At 47.4% G+C, this 18,074-nt stretch overlaps 1 protein-coding gene across 2 annotated transcripts in view; it reads left to right on the top strand.

The window, feature by feature from the left end:
- The window catches only part of ZFAT (zinc finger and AT-hook domain containing), a 187,791-nt gene that overhangs the window by 131,064 nt on the left and 38,653 nt on the right, over nucleotides 1-18,074 (top strand). For both annotated transcript variants that reach the window (XM_004265302.4, XM_033419751.2), the window contains 2 exons: nucleotides 8,500-8,638; nucleotides 16,597-16,715. In XM_004265302.4, the coding sequence (XP_004265350.1) occupies nucleotides 8,500-8,638; nucleotides 16,597-16,715 (258 nt within the window). The remainder of the gene's footprint in view (nucleotides 1-8,499; nucleotides 8,639-16,596; nucleotides 16,716-18,074) is intronic.

Below are 18,074 nucleotides of genomic sequence, written 5' to 3'. Positions count from 1 at the left end.
ATGGCTGCCACTCATTGGGTGCTATGTCTTTCAAGGCATTTGATCTAAGTTACCTGTAATCCTCAAAAACCTTGTGAGGAGAGGTTTTTTTTTTTTTTTTGGTCACATATTTACCTATTTAATCAACCATTTCTTTTTTTACTTCTCTTGTTATGAAATAGAATGTACCTCCAGAATATTGCATATGCACGAGTATGTGGTTTGATGAATGATTATGACATGAACACTCATGTCCCACTGCCGAGAAATGGACCACTGCCAGTCCTCAGAGCCCTTTCATGGGGTCTTCCTGAGCCCACCCCCTTCCTCTATCCAGAGGTGACCTTTATCCTGACTTCGCTGAGAATTACTTTTTGGTTTCCTTTGTAGGTCTACCATCCATTTATACATCCCTACACAAACTAACTTAGCATTGCATGTTTTTGAACTTTATATTATCTGTATATCTATATATGGGCATATATTTATATATATGGAATTTATTATATTCTTTTTTCTCAACTTGGTTCTTTACTGAGCGTTATGTTGGTGAGACTGCATGTCTCCATCCTTCATCCATCCTCTGTGGCATCGTACTCCCCAGTGGGACACAGCACATGTTGTGCAACCCTTGTGGGAGTGTTCATGTGCTCAGCTCATCCATTTAGTCGTAGGTGGACAGTGGGGCTGTTTCTGCTGTGTTGCCGTTACAAGCTCTGCTGCTGTGCACTGTCTGTGTGCATGTCCTGGTGTGCTCGTCTACGAGATTCTCCGGGGTGAACACAACTGCAGAGGACTTGCAGGCCGTGGGTACCTCTTCAGCTTTACGAGGCAATACCCAACCATTTTCCACAGTGATTGCACCAGGTTACACCAGCAGTAGAGGTGCATGGCCTGGAGCCTCTGTTGCTCCATGTCCCAGGGTGAATGTTCAGGGTGGCCAACCTGCTGGGCCTGCACGGGCCTCTCTGTGTGGCTTTATTTTCATTCTCACGGTGGTTAACGGAATTGAGCCCCTTTTCATATGTTTTTTGGCCATTTGTATTTATTTCTCGTTCCTTTTTTTAAAAAAAATATTGTTCAAATATTTTCTCATTTTTTCTGTTGAGTGGTTTTGCTTTCTTATTTGTTTTCAGGAATTCTTTATATATCGGGGGTGTGGGTCATTTTTTTGGTTACATGTTGTGAATGCAGTCTCTCGTGCTGTGGCTTTTCTTTCCCCACACCCTATGTAATGTCTTTTACAGTTGTTAAATTTAATGTCGTTTGAAGAAACGTCCTATCCAGAGTTTTAGTTTTAGTTGTTGTTGGGAGGCTTCCAGGAGTCAGTAACAGAAAGAGGAAGGTGGTTTGTCCTTTCTCCTTTAGCCACATGGGTGTAGTAGGGAGCCCACCTGTGCGGGGCTGGCCTGGCTGCCGAGGGAGCACAGGTGAGCTTCGCTGGGACAGACTCTGCTCTCCGGGTGCGGGTCGGGGAGGGGGGTGCTGGACCTCCAGAGAACAGTTACGCCGCAGCAGGATTCATGCTGCCGGGTTTTCCTAGGTGCTGAGGGGCACGTGGGAAGGAAAAGTCACATCTTCCCAGGAGTTAGGGAAGGTTTCAGAGGCGAAGGTGCAGGGAGTAGCCTGTGAGCTAAGACTTTTGCAGAATGAATGGTAGCTTGTCTGCTGAACGTTTCCAGACAAAGCATAGACATGTTTAGTGACTTGGGGATAAAGAAAAAGTTGAACTCATCCAGTTGGGCTGAAATCTGTGAAGCACAATAGTGTTGTTTCCTTTCAAAGCAAAGAGGCGCATTGTTTTAAGTGGTGGGAGGGTGGGTATATTCGCTGGTATAATCCGGTGATTCATGCTTTGGGGATCCAGGACTGGAGGCTTTGCTTCGAATGAATGGATCAGTGCTGAATCTAACTGGACCAGCCTGCTCCTTCGGATGATGGACTGATCTCCACTGTCATGACATGTTTCGCTGAGACAGCCACATCCCCTTCTTGTCTTGGCTCGTGCAGTATTAGAATCAATCGGTTCTTTCTCGAGGTTACTGAGAAAAAGAGAGATGGAGCCTGATGCAAGGAACTCAAGTAGAAGGGGGCGCCACGTCAGAGGGCAGGGATGAATGCCTCATACAGCAGTCTGGGGGCCCGCCGAGGGACAGGGGCAGCTCACCTGGGCCCCAAAAGTTGTCCTGGAGGTTTTAGCCAGGTAGAGGAGGGCAGGTGGGGGTGTTGCTGAGAAAAAGGAGCAGCCTGACAGCGTGAGGAGAAGCAGAGGAGAGACATGGAGGAGCCCCTGGGCGGTACCTGGCCCGGAGCCTGGCTCACCTTGTGAGAGAGGCATGGCAGGTGAGGCCATCTGGGGCTCTGTACACACGTCAACACCAAGGTCTCCCTCTGGTGCAGAGCTGCCACGTTCTAATAGCCTGGCTTCTACCAAGAAGAGTCTAAATTGTCTCGTACCAACCAGCCCACTTAATTTAGGTTGTAATGATTATATAATTTTTTCCAGCATTTTGGATCCAAATTCACCTGAATACCAGTTAGACTTGTGGTTTATCTCCTTCTTTATCTCTGTCTTTCCATTGACCGGGTTGTTAAACTAAGGCTATGAAATCATGACTCGTGGCCGTAAGTTTTACCCACAGGTCATCTGGAACCTTCTCCCTTGCCATTATGCTTCCCCATCCTCTTCAGAGAGCATCAGGCCCATCACAGAGGGAGAGGCTCACATTCTGGTCTCTGAGCCCGTGGATGTAGTTATAGGACCGTGATGCTGCATGTGGTTCCATACAGTGGCCCACAGGGTCCTGCCAGGTGAGAGCCTTCCTGCTTGCTGTGGACAGAAGCCAGCAGGGCGCCCTCTCCTTCTACCAGAAAGCCATCCTGTGCTCTGTGATTGGTTACCGATGTCACGACCTTGGACATCACCTCCTCACCAGCTTCTCGTCTGTTTTAAACATTCCTCTGAGTCCGTCTCTTGACGCCCATGGGAGATTGCATTAGCCTGTCTCGTGTAGTTCGATGTCTTCTCATCAGGTTTGTCAGAGCCCGATTTCACAGGTGAGATAGGACTCCCTGTCCTCTGCTGTTTTCTTTCTTTCTGTCTGAAGAACCAGAACAGCAAATCCTCAAATTGGGACAAAGTGTATTTTACTTGCTTTCTTGACGTAAGTCTGAGAACTTAGAGTTCCAGCCTCCACAAGTTCAATTGTACTTTTTCTTTCAACTCAAATGGTTGGTTGTCAGTGTACATTTTGAGGAGGATCCTTTGATGCGCCTTTTGAAAAAGGCATATCGTTTGCATTGTTGCAATGTCACTGACACCTGACCTCAAATCCAGCTTCTGCCCCTGCCTTCTCCCCATGACATGGCCTTTGTTCTTAGCATGTTCCTGAAACCAGCTCTTTTCAGTCAGGCCACAAGCCCACCTCCCCGATGGCCAGTCCCAGTGGTCACTTTTTAGCCCTTATCGGATTTCTTAGTGCACTTGACTCTGTCACCCCCTCCCTCCATGAAGGACATTCGTCTCCAGACACCCCTGATTCTTCTGCCTGCTGCCGTTCTTTCTTGTCCTTCCTCACGAGCTCCTCTCTTGCTGTTCCTGTGTTCCCGGGTGCTGTTCTAAGGCCGCTTGTCTTATCACTTTGCACACTCGCTGACAATGGGTGTGTTCTGTCCTAGGGCACTCTCTGGCTGCCCGTGCTCACATCTGTCCTCTAGCCCAGAACCATCCTCTGAGCTTTAGACTCCGAACACCTTATATCTTCAAATGCTTTCTGGACCTGCCCTCCTGGATGTCCAGCACTCTGCGTCCTCCCTCTTTCTCTCCGTATCTGTAGAACTTCCTCCACGGCTGCCCAGATACCTTCCTCCTGTGTCATCCGTGCTGGAAACTTGGGAGTCATCCTGAGGCTCTCTATCTCTGTCTTCTCACACTGCACCTCCGTCTTCAGGTCGGCTGATCTTTCCTCCTCCATCTCAAACTCCCTCTTCCTTTCCCATTTTTTTTGTTCCACTCTCTCATTTTAGGCCTCTAGATCTTTTGTCTACACCCCTGTAGCAACTGGACAGTTGATTCCCTGCCTTCAGTCTTGTTCCTTTCCACCCTCTGTTAATTTCCAGAGTGAACACTGTGAAGTTGGCATGTCACCCCCTGCTTGATACCCACTGGAAACCCCATCTCCTAAAAACCTCATTTCCTGATTCAGTGCACGTCCCACTGTGACCTGGCTGTGTCTGCCCTCTTCTTGGCTTCCACCCATCCCTGCCTCGTCCCTGCCCCCCAGGAACGGCCAGCATTCCTCCCAGCTCACCGTGGCAGTCTTCATGTGTAGAAGTTGATGGTGAGATGTGGGCTGCCTTATATCTAGAAAATCCCAGCAAACCAGACCATGCCCCTCCCAGGGAAGTAGATGTTCAGGAAATGACAGACGGGGAGTCACATCATCTCTTCATTGCTGGCTGGTCTTGGGCCCCAAATCCAGTGCAGACCAAGTGGTCAGGCTGGGAGACTGAAACTTTGGGCAAATTCCTTAACCCTTTTACATGTCAGTTTCTTATCTGTAAAATGGAGATAACAATTGTACCTACCACATGAGGATGTTGTGAGATTTCCAGGAACTAATCCATGCAGAACTTAGAACTCTCTGGCATATGATAGCTATCAGTGAAGGTGAGCTAAAATAGTTATTATGTTAGGTCACGTTACTTAACAAATCTAGTGCAACACTGCGTTGTAGGCATGACAGCGGGTTTCTGCCTTGTTTTCGATCCACTTTCTTTTTGGATGTTTTGTCTCACATGCACTACAGGACTATAGCCTGCATATATTTTCCTCATAACTCTTGGCTGGATTCTGGCCTGAGAGCTCTCGATAAATAACTTCCCTTTGAGATGTAGCGTCCTATGCTATCTGCAAGTAATTAGACTTAGGAAACAAGTTTTGTGATCTAGTTTGCCTAGATGACATTTAATCTTTGCAGTTGATATGTTAAGTCCCCACACTCTTGTGTATTCAGGGGATCACGAATCTCATTCGTTTACTATGTCCCCAGGGTGAGAGAACAATGTCTGACTCATAGCAGGAGGTCAGTAAATACATGCTCCATAAGCAAAATCCCAAGATGTGCACTGTTAATAATGCAGTCAGACTCTATGCCTGGCATTGGGTGGGTGCAGGGGCGTCATCCACGCTTTTCTTTGCCTATGTCTCCTGCGCTACAGCGACGGCCCCAGCAGAACTCCCTGCTGGCACGTGGCAATGCCCCACAAGTTCAAACTTGTTGGGCGTGAAAGGCCCAGATGCGGCTCAGCTGCACCATTTAAAGAGAGAGGGTCCTAAGAAGAAGCTAGGTGGGGATTGATTTCGTGTGAAAGGTGATGGCGACTTCAAGCGAGTAGAAGAGAACGGGAAGGTTTATCCTCCTAAACCCCTGGAGCCATTCAGCAGTGCAAGGGGCCAGGGGTCTGACCTCCCTGCCTCTAACAAAGGCTGAGATCACAGACTGTCAGAGGCTGCAGAAGGCTGTTTTGTCACGGAGGGAGGCTTGGTCAATGTCAGTCTTTGAAAGTGTCCCTTTTAACTTTAAGAATTGAAGATTTTCATAGAGATCAGTAGGTCAGAAACTGATTTCTCATTTGGGCTCACCTCTATATTTTTTGGCCTGTCTGCTGACGTTTTGGCCATTCTTCTTTTCATTAGCATTCTACCAAGGAGCAGGCATGGGGAATTAAAGGAGTCGAAACTCTCATGAGGCAGTTTATCCGCTTTGCTAGAAGAAGAATGGAATTGGCTCTCAAGCCTGAAGTTAGGTTTGTAGGACCATTTCTCATTTTAACTGCCTCTTCCTGCCTCTGTGCTCACTGACTACCCAGCACCGGCAGGGGAGCGTTTTTGGTGGTTCTTTTTGATTTCTATGCAAATGCTAATATTTGCAAAATAATTTCATAGAACTTGCTTTTATGGAGCTGAAAGCACTTAAGAAGGTTTTAGCTTTTATTTTAACTTTGCAGATAATCATATATTGGCATTTTAGGTCTCTTATTCTCTGCTCAGTAGATAGGTGAGAAGCCTGGCTAATTTTTGCCTTTGTTCCAGATCCTTTTGTTTAATAAGCCCTCATAGGCCAAACCACGGGTTTCTTCTCCATGAAGGACGGAAAGTGGCACGTGCAGTGTAGCACAAAGCATCCGGTGACCACGGTGTGGCCTTGACGGAGGGTGGGGTCCCTGGGGAAGGGTTCGGAGCAGGTTGGCTCACCAGAGAACACCCGCCCCCCCCCTCCCCCCCAAGTCTTGCTGTCTGAGAACTGCTCTCCTGGGAGTCACAGCATTTCCCTTACAGGCCAGGTCAGCACTTTCTCTGTGCTGGAGTGATAGATGAGAGGGGCGAGGGGAGGGCTCTGGACACGTGTCTGAGGAAGCCTGGGCAGACTCGGTAGTTGGTTGGGTGGTAAGAGAGAAGGAAAAGTCTAGGGTGACGACCAGGTTTCTGTCTTTGCATGAATAGCTGATTCTGCAGAAAGATCGTGAGTCTGAAATTGTGTGTGTTTATTTTGAGGTGCTTCCAGAGCATCCCTGTAGAGATACCTGGAAGACAGTTGAAAATTCCTGTCTGTGGTTTGGGAGCCATCACAACTGGACATATATGGATATATCAGCATGTAAAAGCGACCATTAGGACCACAGTGGAAGAACAAAACAGACCCCAGGGCAGAACCTTAGAGAAAGTCAGCATTTCACCTCAGGCCTGGGAAGCAGATCTAGTAAAATAGCCCGAGAAAGTTCAGAGCGAGAAAGAGAACCTGGTGATACAGTGCTGTCACCATGTAACGCGTCACGGTGGGAGGTGGCAGCCAGTGGAAGGAGGTGGGGAAGGAGGGGGGCGAGGTCTGCAGAGGGAGGCCGGGCTGTACCCGCAGGAGCGGTTTGCCTGGGAGATCTGGGGGGCCTGAGAGAGGAAGGGGATGGTATGGAGGCGGCAGGCAGGACCGCGCTTCGAGAGCGTGGGGTGGGAGGTGGCCTGCAAGCAGGGAGTAGAGCGGTTTAAACAGGGCCCAGGTAGATGGCTTTTCTTGTCATTTTCTTCCCTTCCTCCATCTCTTTCTTTCTCTCAGTGGGGAGACTTCAGCACATCTGTAGGCTTGAAGAACCATGGAAAGAGGGGCCGATTGGAGTGTCAGAGAGAGGACTTTTCCCGTAGTCGGTGCATCCCGCTTCAGAGATGCACGGTTCTGCTTTAGCTCTTCCAGGTGGCAGTGGAGGAATATTGATGACTTGGACAGTTGAGAAGGCGAGGTGGATTTGAGGTCTCACCAGACACAGTGGTGCATCAGCTCCCACAGACATAGTAAGGGTCGTGTAAAATTGCTAAAACAGTAAATGTAAAATCGTAAAAACAGTAGATGCTTTCTGTGGCATCTTAGGTACCAGTTTATGTTGGATCATTTAACTCTCACAGCAGCCTTACCAGGTAGTGGTATCATCCCCTTTGAATTGATAAGAGGCTCAAAGCTTAGAGGAGTTTCACTACTTGTCTGAAGTTCCACGGCCAGGCCGTGCTGGGGGTCAGTTGAACGTGCCACATCTGAGTCCCCTGCTGTCCTGTGGGCCGCTCTGTGCTCTTCCGTTCCCGCTGGGCCAGGAAGCTGCTTGTGTCACCAGACAGGCCCTGAATGCAAAACTGGGATTTCCATAGCCCTGTGCTGTATAGCTGTGTAGCACATGGCTCAGAGGGACACTTGATTTTGTCCTGACCAGGAGTAAGGGCCTGGGAAGGACAAGGATCCGGTTGTCCATCCATCGCCTGGCCAGTGGATGGGTCTCAGTGGGCCTCCCAATAGACCTGAGCAGGTGCCTCTTTCCCTCACCACTCTCTGCATCCCCCGAAGCAGTTGCAAGTTGGCGGATAAGACTGCACGAACGACCCGTTGGTGCCCTGATCCTAAAAGAGCCTTGTCTTGCCCAGGTGGGGGTGTTGGAAATAGATTTTATCAGGCAGATTTCCCTAAGGGGGGACAGTGATGTATATACGTGGTGCTTGCAGGTAAATGCTGTGGAGGAGTCCATTTAGTTAAAGAAGCAGGTGCATCAGGGAAGTAATGGTAAGGGGAGATGCTTGAATGGCATTCACTTTAAAAAAAAAAAGAAAAGAAAAGTGATAGATTCCTGGGTTGCTTTTTGTTATTTTCTTCTTAAACAAGAACTATAAATCTGGGGTGGACAGCAAAGAAAAGAAATTAGAGCAGCCTCATTTAGCAGAGACCCCTCTTACCCTGGCGACCCCTGCCAGGTGACTTGGATGGTCCCTGCAGAGGCAGGACTCAGCCGCCCCAGGTTGGCGTCTTTTCCTGGAGCGTTTCCCAGCAGGCAGCTTGCCCCTCCCAGGCCTTCCAGGAAGCGGATGCTCCCAGGTGGGAGAGTCGTGGAGGAGGACTGCGGGGGGTGGGTGGGAGGGTGGTGGGGGAGCTGGAGCTCGATCGCACAGGGCTGGCCTGGCCCTAACCCTCCTCCTTGTCGCTGCAGCCTTTCCGCTGCGCCCATTGCCACTACTCATGCAACATCTCGGGCTCCCTGAAGCGGCACTACAACAGGAAACACCCCAACGAGGAGTACACCAACGTGGGCACCGGGGAGCTGGCGGCCGACGCACTCATCCAGCAAGGTAGGCGAGCAGGCCGCTCCTGTCCTGCCCGGCCGAGCCCCACGGGGTGGCGCTGCGTGCTCCTGCAGCGCCGCCCCGATCCCTGAACCGTCCTCAGCGTAACTGCTGTCCTCCGCCTCCTCCTTGCTGTTTATATCATGTTACTTATGCCAGGATTGGATTGCAGTGACCTTAATGGAACTCTTAAATGGACAAAGCGATAATTAACCCACAGATTTTACCACCCTTCCCATAATGTCCATTTGTCAGTACAGTCGTCCCTCAGTATCTGCGGGGGATCAGCTCCGGGACCCTCACGGATACTGCAGTCCGTGGACGCTCGATCCCTTGTGTAAAATGGCAGAGAACAGTCAGCATTTGTATCTGCAGCCCCACGTTGGATGCGGAACCCGGGGGATGCGAAGGGCTGACTGTATTGCCTTCTGTCCTTGGTCCATGCACACATTTCGCACAAATGAAAGTTCATGGCTTACTTAACAATGATTAACATGCACATTTTGTTTTCCTTTGGTGCACTGTCTTCCTACTTTAACCTCTGAGGGCTTTTCGCGATACAGTATCAAGTATTATTTAACTATGCTCCTGTTGTTATAGGGTTTCCAGATTTTTCTCTTATTGCAGGTGTAAATAATGCTGTACTGATCGCATTTATAGGTGGGATTCTTTAGATTATCCAAAGATGTTTACTGAGTGCCCAGATTACTTATGCATCTTGAAAAGGAAAAACTATTTAGAACATTTAAACTAAAGAGAATGGATGAAAGCCTCTAATATCATTGAAAAGTTTGGCGGGGTTTTGCTTCTTTTTTTAATAAATAATCGCATTCCCACTTGAGAGGGTTTAGCTCACTTGCTGTTGCCACACAGAGAAATGCTGTTGTATTTATATCTGCGCTTCGGTAATTCAGCTGAAAAATGATTGCAGCGTGCCATGCGTCAGTTGCTACTCTTTCCTGAATCCTGTGACTCTTTGAAGCTGAAGACCATTTTAGAAACCTGCCCCCGTAAACAAAGCTGTGGGATTGTAAACTCGGCTGCAGCCGGGGCCGCTCCTAGTTTTCCGATGCAGCGTGAAGCTCCACTTGCTGTAATCGCCATGAAAGACATCTTAATGTAAAACCAATGAATTGACGGTATCCTTCAGCACTTTCGGTGACAGGGCTGATGTACAGAAATGGATGAGCGGCAGAAAAAACTCGGGATAATTTTAAGCCATCCATCTGGGGTAACGGGACCGTGGGCCTGGCATTGGCTTGAATGGCAGTTTCACGGAGCTGGAGGGCAGGAAGGTGCGGTGCCATTTGGGCAAGTCACCCTCCTCTCTACCTGAGGCCCTGCACCTCAGGTGGGGTTCACAGCAGCCATCCCTTGTGATCACGGGGAGAGTGAAACGAGAACACTTGAGTGTCTGGCACTCAATACATTTTCATTCCTTTCTTTTGTTTTTATGTTTTGTTTTGTTTTGTTTTTCTGAAAATATGCCAGTCCTTCTAGAGCTGGTGCATCATTTTTTTTTTTTTTACGGTACGCGGGCCTCTCACTGTTGTGGCCTCTCCCGTTGCGGAGCACAGGCTCCGGACGCGCAGGCTCAGCGGCCATGGCTCACGGGCCCAGCCGCTCCGCGGCATGTGGGATCTTCCCAGACCGGGGCACGAACCCGTGTCCCCTGCATCGGCAGGCGGACCCTCAACCACTGCGCCACCAGGGAAGCCCTGGTGCATCATTTTTGATGACTCCCCTGTCTAGGAATCACAGAGGAGAGGATAGATCGCCTTAGAGTCACAGTAAATAATTGGAGTAGCGGGCTAGCGATTCGTTTTAGCATCCTTCACACTCTTGGGTTGGATTGGCAGGAAATAGACGTTTACTGTGGCAGTTGGGACAGGCGTGGGGATCTGACTGATGACACTGTCATAGCTCCATGCTTCCAAACTTTCATCGTTGCCTTGCAGAAAATGTGCTGAGGTCAAGTTGCTTCATGCCCTAAGTTTTCACTTAACTTTCCAAGACTCTCTGTAATCAATTGGCATTCCTGACAGGGTCTGGGTTTTATTTCTAATCTTTGCAGGGCTACTTTTGGCCTGTGTGTGTGTGTGTGTGTTTATTTAGTTTTCCTATGCCCCCCTTTAAGAGACATATTGTGGAAGGAAACAACTAAATGTCTCTTGGCTCATAGGAGACATTGTGCCATTGTGTGTTGGCGGGAAAACTGTCTCTGAAAGCAGAGAGCCGGTTGACTGTGAGTGCAGCTCAGAGATCTCAAGAGCACACAGCTCTCGCTGTGGAGAGTGAAGGAGACAGGGAGAAAGTGGAGCTGGATAAAATGACTGTCTTTGGAAATGATGAGGTGTTTGGTACCACTGGAATTTTTCATTTCCTTTTGATTAATTCCATGTAATTCTCCCTATCCCCACTTGGTTTTATTTTCGTCTTCACATCACTCCTCAAAAGATATCTTTGTGGGACTTTATAATTTCTTGTTTTGAGATAGAGGAATATGTGTTAAAATGATGATGTAATAAAAAACCCACAAATAAAATGCAGTTTTATCAAAATGATGCTAGTCTCCTGAAACCAATGCAGGGACTCCTTGTCCATCAGCTGTGTTTAAACGGTGTCGCACTGTGACACAGGCAGAGCCATCAATTGCTGGGAAAGATTCTCCTGCCCCCATGCTCAGGGGTTTGGGGAGGGTGTCCGTGCACAGCACTGCAGGAGAGGCGGGAAGAAGGCCGAATAGGCTGAGGTTTCTGATGGAAGGCACATGGTGTTTTCCACAGAGTTTGGGTCATTTTCAGCGAGCTCTGGAATGGGGGCTGCTAGGGCATCCACTCGTGTTCTGTGAGTGTTTACCAGCTGGCTCTCCCGGGGCAGGGAGAAGGGAACCTGATTCGTAGCATTTGCCAATTTCTGTGCCGTGCATATTTCCGCCAGGGCCAATTTCAAGCTTCCAGTGTGAGGTCGCTGAGCTGGGAAGAGATGGTTCCAGCGGCCCCAGCACACCTCTGGTCCTGGGGGCACAGGTGCCGCTTCCAGCCGCATGCCAGCTGGGCCCCATCAGGAGGCAGCAGTCCCCTCGGGCTCCAGTGCTTTTTGGCAGTTAGACTTGTACTCAATGCTACTTAAGTGTTTTATTCCCTGCTTATGTTTTATGTACTTCTCATATTTTGAAAGCAAATCAGACAATCTCTTGTTTATTCTTCTCAGCCCATCACTTGTTCATTAATATGGATTCGAGGCGTTTTCCCACAAAATACACATTTTCCACATTGTATCGCTTCAGTGGGTCTGCCCCCTTTCCTCCTTTTAAAATGCCCCTGATGAAGCTAGCTCAGGAGCTGGTTCACTAAATCACAGGTTGTGAAAGGCATCCGATGCTTTGATGCTAAGTGTCACAAACTCTCAGCTCATTCCTGGAGCTCACGGTGGGCTAACGATGGGGCTTAGCGGGCTGGTCCTTTTCCGGTGACCTCAAGGCCCTCCTTCAAGTCGCCCCAGGCAGTTGGCACGAGCGGAGGATTAGGAGCACAGACCCTGGAGGCGGGTCTGTGATCACTGTGGCCCCTGGACCAGTTACTTACCTTCTCTGAGCATCAGGTTGCAAAGATGAGATCTTATACTTGAAGATTCCAGACCATGCCTGACATGTAACAAGTGCCTGATAAATGGTTCAACTTCCCTATCATGTTTATTCCCAAAGTCCTTCTTCATGGTGCATCTTGAGCCCCTCATATGTCCCACACTGTGCAAGGCACTGGGCTGTGGTAGCATTTTTGCCCTTCCTGCCTGGGTTGGAGACAAAGGCTGGGCAGTGCCTCCGTGTTCTTACCCTCTAACAGAAAGTACACGTTCCTTTTAACAGGCCCCATGCTGCTCATGGGAGGAAAATCATCTGCTTCTCCTGGGTGGTGTGCCTTAACTCAGGCTCCCCGTTTTAGGGGATCATTGAGGAAGGGTAGGTAATTAAGATAAGAAAAGATGTGAGGAAGCGGACCAGGAGAAGTTTTGTGGCATCTGCGAAGATCTTTGCGTTATTTTGAACAATTGTATTAGAAAAGTGTAAATACGTGTACATCCGTACCTTAGATGTACATTCACACCAGATTCAGGGAAAACAGTATAGAAGAAAATCCAGAAACTATCAGTTAACCCAAAGTCCTTTATTTGACTTTTGGACATTTTTATTTTAAAATTGTTTTTATTAGGGCCTAGATCCCATACTTTATTGGCAGGTGCTTCCAGTGCTGTGATGCTACACCGTGTTGTTGGTTGTTATTTAATACGTTATCTTCTCTCTCACGAAGCCCTGTGGGGTTGGCGTCATCATTTCCATTTTAAAATGAGGAAGCGTAGGGAGGGAAAAGGACCGACCCCGGCCACAAAGTGAGCCGGTGGTCAAGCCAGACCGGGGTCCTGATTCAGAGTCTGGCTTTCACCACGGGTGTGCTGGATCTCAGATGCCAAGATTCTGAGGAGTGTGTGAGGGGACCAGGAGGGATGGGGGAGGCCGTGCTTAAGCTCCGTTTACCAGTTCCTCACTGGGGTTTGGAACGCCAGCCTGGCTTATAGTCAAATGCACTTGGTTTTTCCTCTGCAGTATTTCCCAAGTCTGATTTCGTATTTCACTCGTTAATAAAATCAAATTACTCTGTATCCACTTTCCTTTGATAATTAAGCTGCTTTTGGTCCAGTTACCCTTGAGTGCCTGTATTAGTTTCTTATTGCTGCTGTAATAAATGACCACAAACTTGGCGGTAGTTTAAAGCAACACGGATTTATGATCTTACCATTCTGAAGGTCAGCAGTCCAAGATGGGTCTCACAGGCTGAAGTCAAGTTTGCTAACAAGTCTGTATTCCTTCTGGAGTCTCTGGGGGAGGATCTGTTTTCTTGCCTTTTCCAGCTTCTAGACACTGCCCACATTCCTTGGCTCGTGCCCCGTCCTCCAAAGCCAGCAGTCTTTCTCAGGTTACGTCACTGGGATCTGCTCTCCCACTCCCCTCTTAGAAGGACCCTTGTGATTACATTAGGCCCATCCAGATAGTCCAGAATAATCCCCCATCTCAAGATCCTTACGTGAATCCTACCTTTGAGATCTCTTTTGCCACGGGAGGTCGCATAGTCACATGTTCCAGGGATTAGGATGTGAATATCTTTGGGGGGCCCATTGTTCTGCTGACCTCGCTGCCTTTTATAAGGATACAGGCTTTAGCATTTTTACCTTGGTAGAAGAGAAAACCAAGACTCAGAGAATTTAAGGAAGTGGTTCTGAGTCACGTGAGCAAGTGCCAAATTCAGGTCTTCTGACTGTCCAACCCGGTGTCCCCTGCCATTCTGGGAGTTATATTACTGAAAATGAAATGGAATTTTCCATAATGTCAGACACTGCAAAGGAGTGCAAATAGTTTAATGCTCAAAATTCCTCCAGAATATACTGCATCCCAAAAAGAACAAAGGGTTCCATGATGGAATTTTAAAATTGCTCCTGAAATTCTATCCTCTGGCCTGGTTTGTCTTTCCTCAGGAGGAACTTGCGACTTGGGCGGTGGGGGGGGTGTTTAGGGTTTTATGGTGCACACTTAATATCAATGCTGCAGGCAAATTCACCAGGCCTCCCCGTGACCTTTACTGAGTGTGGCCTAAGCATTTAATGAATTGAAATGGAAATTAATATTTCTCAGCTTTAATGTCAATTAACTGGCATAGTTACACCTTGGGTCTAGATTACATGTTTCCCTTTGTTGTCTTTAATTAAAGCCACCATGGCAAAGGTGGATGGACGTTTTAATTAATGTGGAGGCATTCTCATATTAATTTTAATTTAAACATAATATAAGGATGTTTTTCTCCCTAAATTAGTTTCTGTTAAAGAATAGCCCAGAAGGAACCTTCAATTTCATTTTAAAGCCTAAATTTAACCTTAGGTAGTTTGCTTGTGTTCATTGCCTCGTATTAAGTCTTTATAGAAGCAATGTCAGCTTAACCAAAAGAAAAGGTAGTGGTTCTCATACCTTGGAGGGTTTTAAAAGATGATTGTAGGAAAGGATTTCATTTTAGATGATTAATAAGCAATAACAAAGAAGGTTAAAAAGTAAGTTTAATTATCCTCTGGGCAAGAAAGAGCAAGCCCACTTGATTTTGCCTAAAAAAAGAGTGCAGTGTATTTGAGTTTCAGAAAACAAGCATCTGTTTGAGCTGCCTTTTCTGTAGAATGTTCTGGAAGTTCAGAATTGGTGTCTGTTGCTGGTCTTTGCGCTGACTCTGGTCCCTGTCTCTGTTGGACCTGCTGTGCTCTCCTGTGCCCTCCCGGCGTGGGAGGCCGAAAGTTTAAGGGGCTGTGCTGTCGGCCACCTGGGTTGGCTTCCGTTCCTTCTCATGACTTTCTGGGGAATCGCCCACCACCTCAGGTGAGAGACAGGAAACCCCGGTTACAGAACGGTGCTCTCTGAGAGTCACTGACATGGAATTGATTCAGGAGAGCTAGCACATCCCACCTGCATCTAGGAGATACTTAAATTAGGTGATGTGTACCATGAGATTTGTCTAGTTCTTATATAATTTGTTGACACCTTGTCATGAGGACAGAATTCCTCTCCCTCCCTCCTTAGTGCCCCAGTGAGCAAGAAATAAATACTGACGCTGGGAGGGCACAGGGAAGCACAGCAGGTCAAGCAGAGACAGGGGACCGGGTCAGCAGACAGACTGACAACAGCAGCAGGTGTCCTGAGAAGAGAAGGAGCTTGGGGAATGCAAAAGACAGAGAAAGGCGAGGATGGGGGGGAAGGGGAGGGGACAAGCCTGGAGAGGGAGGCAGGGACCAGGCCACTGGGGTCACAGGCCACAGCAAGGAGCTGGGGTTTTATTCTGGGTGTGATGGGAAGGCAGTAGAGGGTCTTACACCTATGTGAAATGTAATTTTGTTTGAGTTTTTATTTGTGTGCTGGGTGTAGAGCAGACAAACAGTGGCTGCGGGGAGACCAGTAGGTGCCTGGTGGTCCCATCTCACTGCCCCGGCCAGCTGAGGGTGCACACCTGAGGGTGCCAGCACTTAGCCTGGCTCTGGCCTGCTAAATGTCTGGTAGATTTGGAGGCCTGATGCCGGGACTACAGTTAGCCTCCTGAGGGGCTAGAGTTTGCTTCTGGAAGCACAGCCTGTTAAATCACTTTGCTGTACACCTGAAACTGACACAACATTGTAAATCAACTCTACTTCATATAAACAGACAAATAAATAAGTGATTTTTGTCCAGCTCCTAATTTAGTTGTTGCTTCTGATATAATTTTAGAAAGATAGTCTTTGTGTGACTTTGTGTGTCGGTTTTTTTGGTTCTTCTTTTTTTATCCTACAGTTTTATATTCTCTTAACGAAAGCATCCAGATACTTCCTGGACCGTGTGTAAGATTTAATCAATTAAATAAATAGTGACATTTCAGGATGTGACCAGCTTTTTCATTTGTCCTTTAGCGGGATATTTACATGGGAATTTATATCACTGTCTCCCCTTCTGATGTGAAGGAGACTGAGAATCTGGCCCTTGGTCTTAGTGTTTTAGGATGAAGGATATTGAGAAAAGCACCCATTGTCCTTCAGTTATTTTTTGCTTTCCAAATGATTTGTTATTTTCGAATAAAAACATGGAAAAATCATTTAAGCTGTTCAGCCACTTGGCCAAGGGAATTATGTTACTCATCTTAATTCTCTCTGGCACCTAAAATATTACGTGTGTATTAGGCTCACTGCAAATTCTCATTTAATAAACGAAAAGAAATGCATTAAGTTTTAAACCTTTGCCCTGAAAAACACATATACTGTTGCTATTCTGTTTAATATTAAGGTAAGCTTGGATTGAAAGTGAGTACTGGAGACAAAAAATACATCCCTTAGATTTGGAGCGTTTGAATGCAAGGCAGAATTCATGTGTTGTGAATGCTTCTTTTTACCTGTGTCTGTGCTTTCAGGTTGTTTGAAGTGTCCTGTGTGCAGCTTCGTCTATGGCACCAAATGGGAGTTCAACAGGCACTTGAAGAACAAGCATGGCTTGAAGTTGGTGGAGAATGAAGGAGATCCCAAGTGGGAGGTACTTTTAAAAGCATGGTATCGATTGTGCCTTTCCTAAACGCAGATGACAAACCAGGCAAGCCCAGTGCAGTTCCTCAGAGCAGTGGGTTTTCTGGTTGGGAAACTTGGAAATCTTTTCAAACGCTGTCTCATATCTGAGGGGTGCCACTGGGTGAGAGCCAGGCCACGCATGTGACTTCTTACTCTGGGTTGCGTTTAGGCTGGTTTCTGAACGTCTGTGTTGGACTCGTGGATATTTTCACTTCTGTTATCACGAATTCAGAGTTTCAGAAGTTGCATCTGAAAGCAGAATGCACACAGGGCATATCCTGGCAGTCCTCACCCAGAGGGCAGGGCAGGGCCCATTTGCTGCTTCTAGGTCCTCCTGTCCTTCCACCGGAGGCATGTGCTTCTACCCGTCACCTTTGTTTTCCCCTCAGGTGTTGGAACCAGTTTCCTGACTGAATTATATAAAAGCCAGTAGCTGTATTTTAAAAGCCAATAGTTGTTTCTCTTCTCAAGTACCAGGGGTCACACCAGATTGCAGTTTACCTTAGGCAGAGCCTCTCAAACTGAGTCCTGCTAAAGTTATGACCCGGATAATTCTTCGTGGTAGAGGGCTGTGCTGTGCATTTTAGAATGTTTCGTAGTATCACTGACCTCTACCCACTAGGATCCATTCGCATACCCAGCTGTGAAAACCAGACTATCACAGACATTGCCAGTGTGCCCCAGGAGTCAAAGTCACCCCCAATTGAGAACCACTTCCTGAGAACTTTCTAGGGCATTAGAGTATCCAGTGGGCTTACTCCAGTTAAGAATAAGGGCTTTGAAACAAATCCAACACCCCATGAAAAACAATAATACATCATGACAATGTGAGAAGTGTTCCAGAATTCAGGGGAAGGGTTGTCCAGTAGGAGGGAATGTGTTAATGTGTGCATGTAGCCCATCATAATGAGAGGACTAGGGAGAAAAGTGAAATGATCATCTTCATAGATGCAGAAAAGGCATCTATGAAAATTTGACAAAATTCAGCATCCATTGATTAAAAACAGTCAATAAAGTAGAATTTGATGAATACATCTTTAAGATGAAAAGCAAAATGTATGTGTTTCAGCCCAAAAGCTGTCATCCTAGACTAGGGGGTTTCTTGTTAGAGTTGGGAACAGGATGAGGGTGCCCCAGGGGCTCTGGTTTTTAGCATCACGTGGGAGGGCTCAGCTGGTGTGTTGGACAAAGGCAGAGTAAATAGAGACATAAGAATCGAAGAGAAGAAATAAAGTATCTCTGTAGACACAGGATTATGTTTTTGAAAATCTACTACACACAATAAGCAGCAGATTAAAACATCAATATACAATAGTCAATGAGTTAT

Source organism: Orcinus orca, chromosome 17 (genome assembly GCF_937001465.1).
Source record: "Orcinus orca chromosome 17, mOrcOrc1.1, whole genome shotgun sequence".
Taxonomy (NCBI): Eukaryota; Metazoa; Chordata; class Mammalia; order Artiodactyla; family Delphinidae; genus Orcinus; species Orcinus orca.
This window is presented reverse-complemented; position numbering and strand designations above follow the sequence as displayed.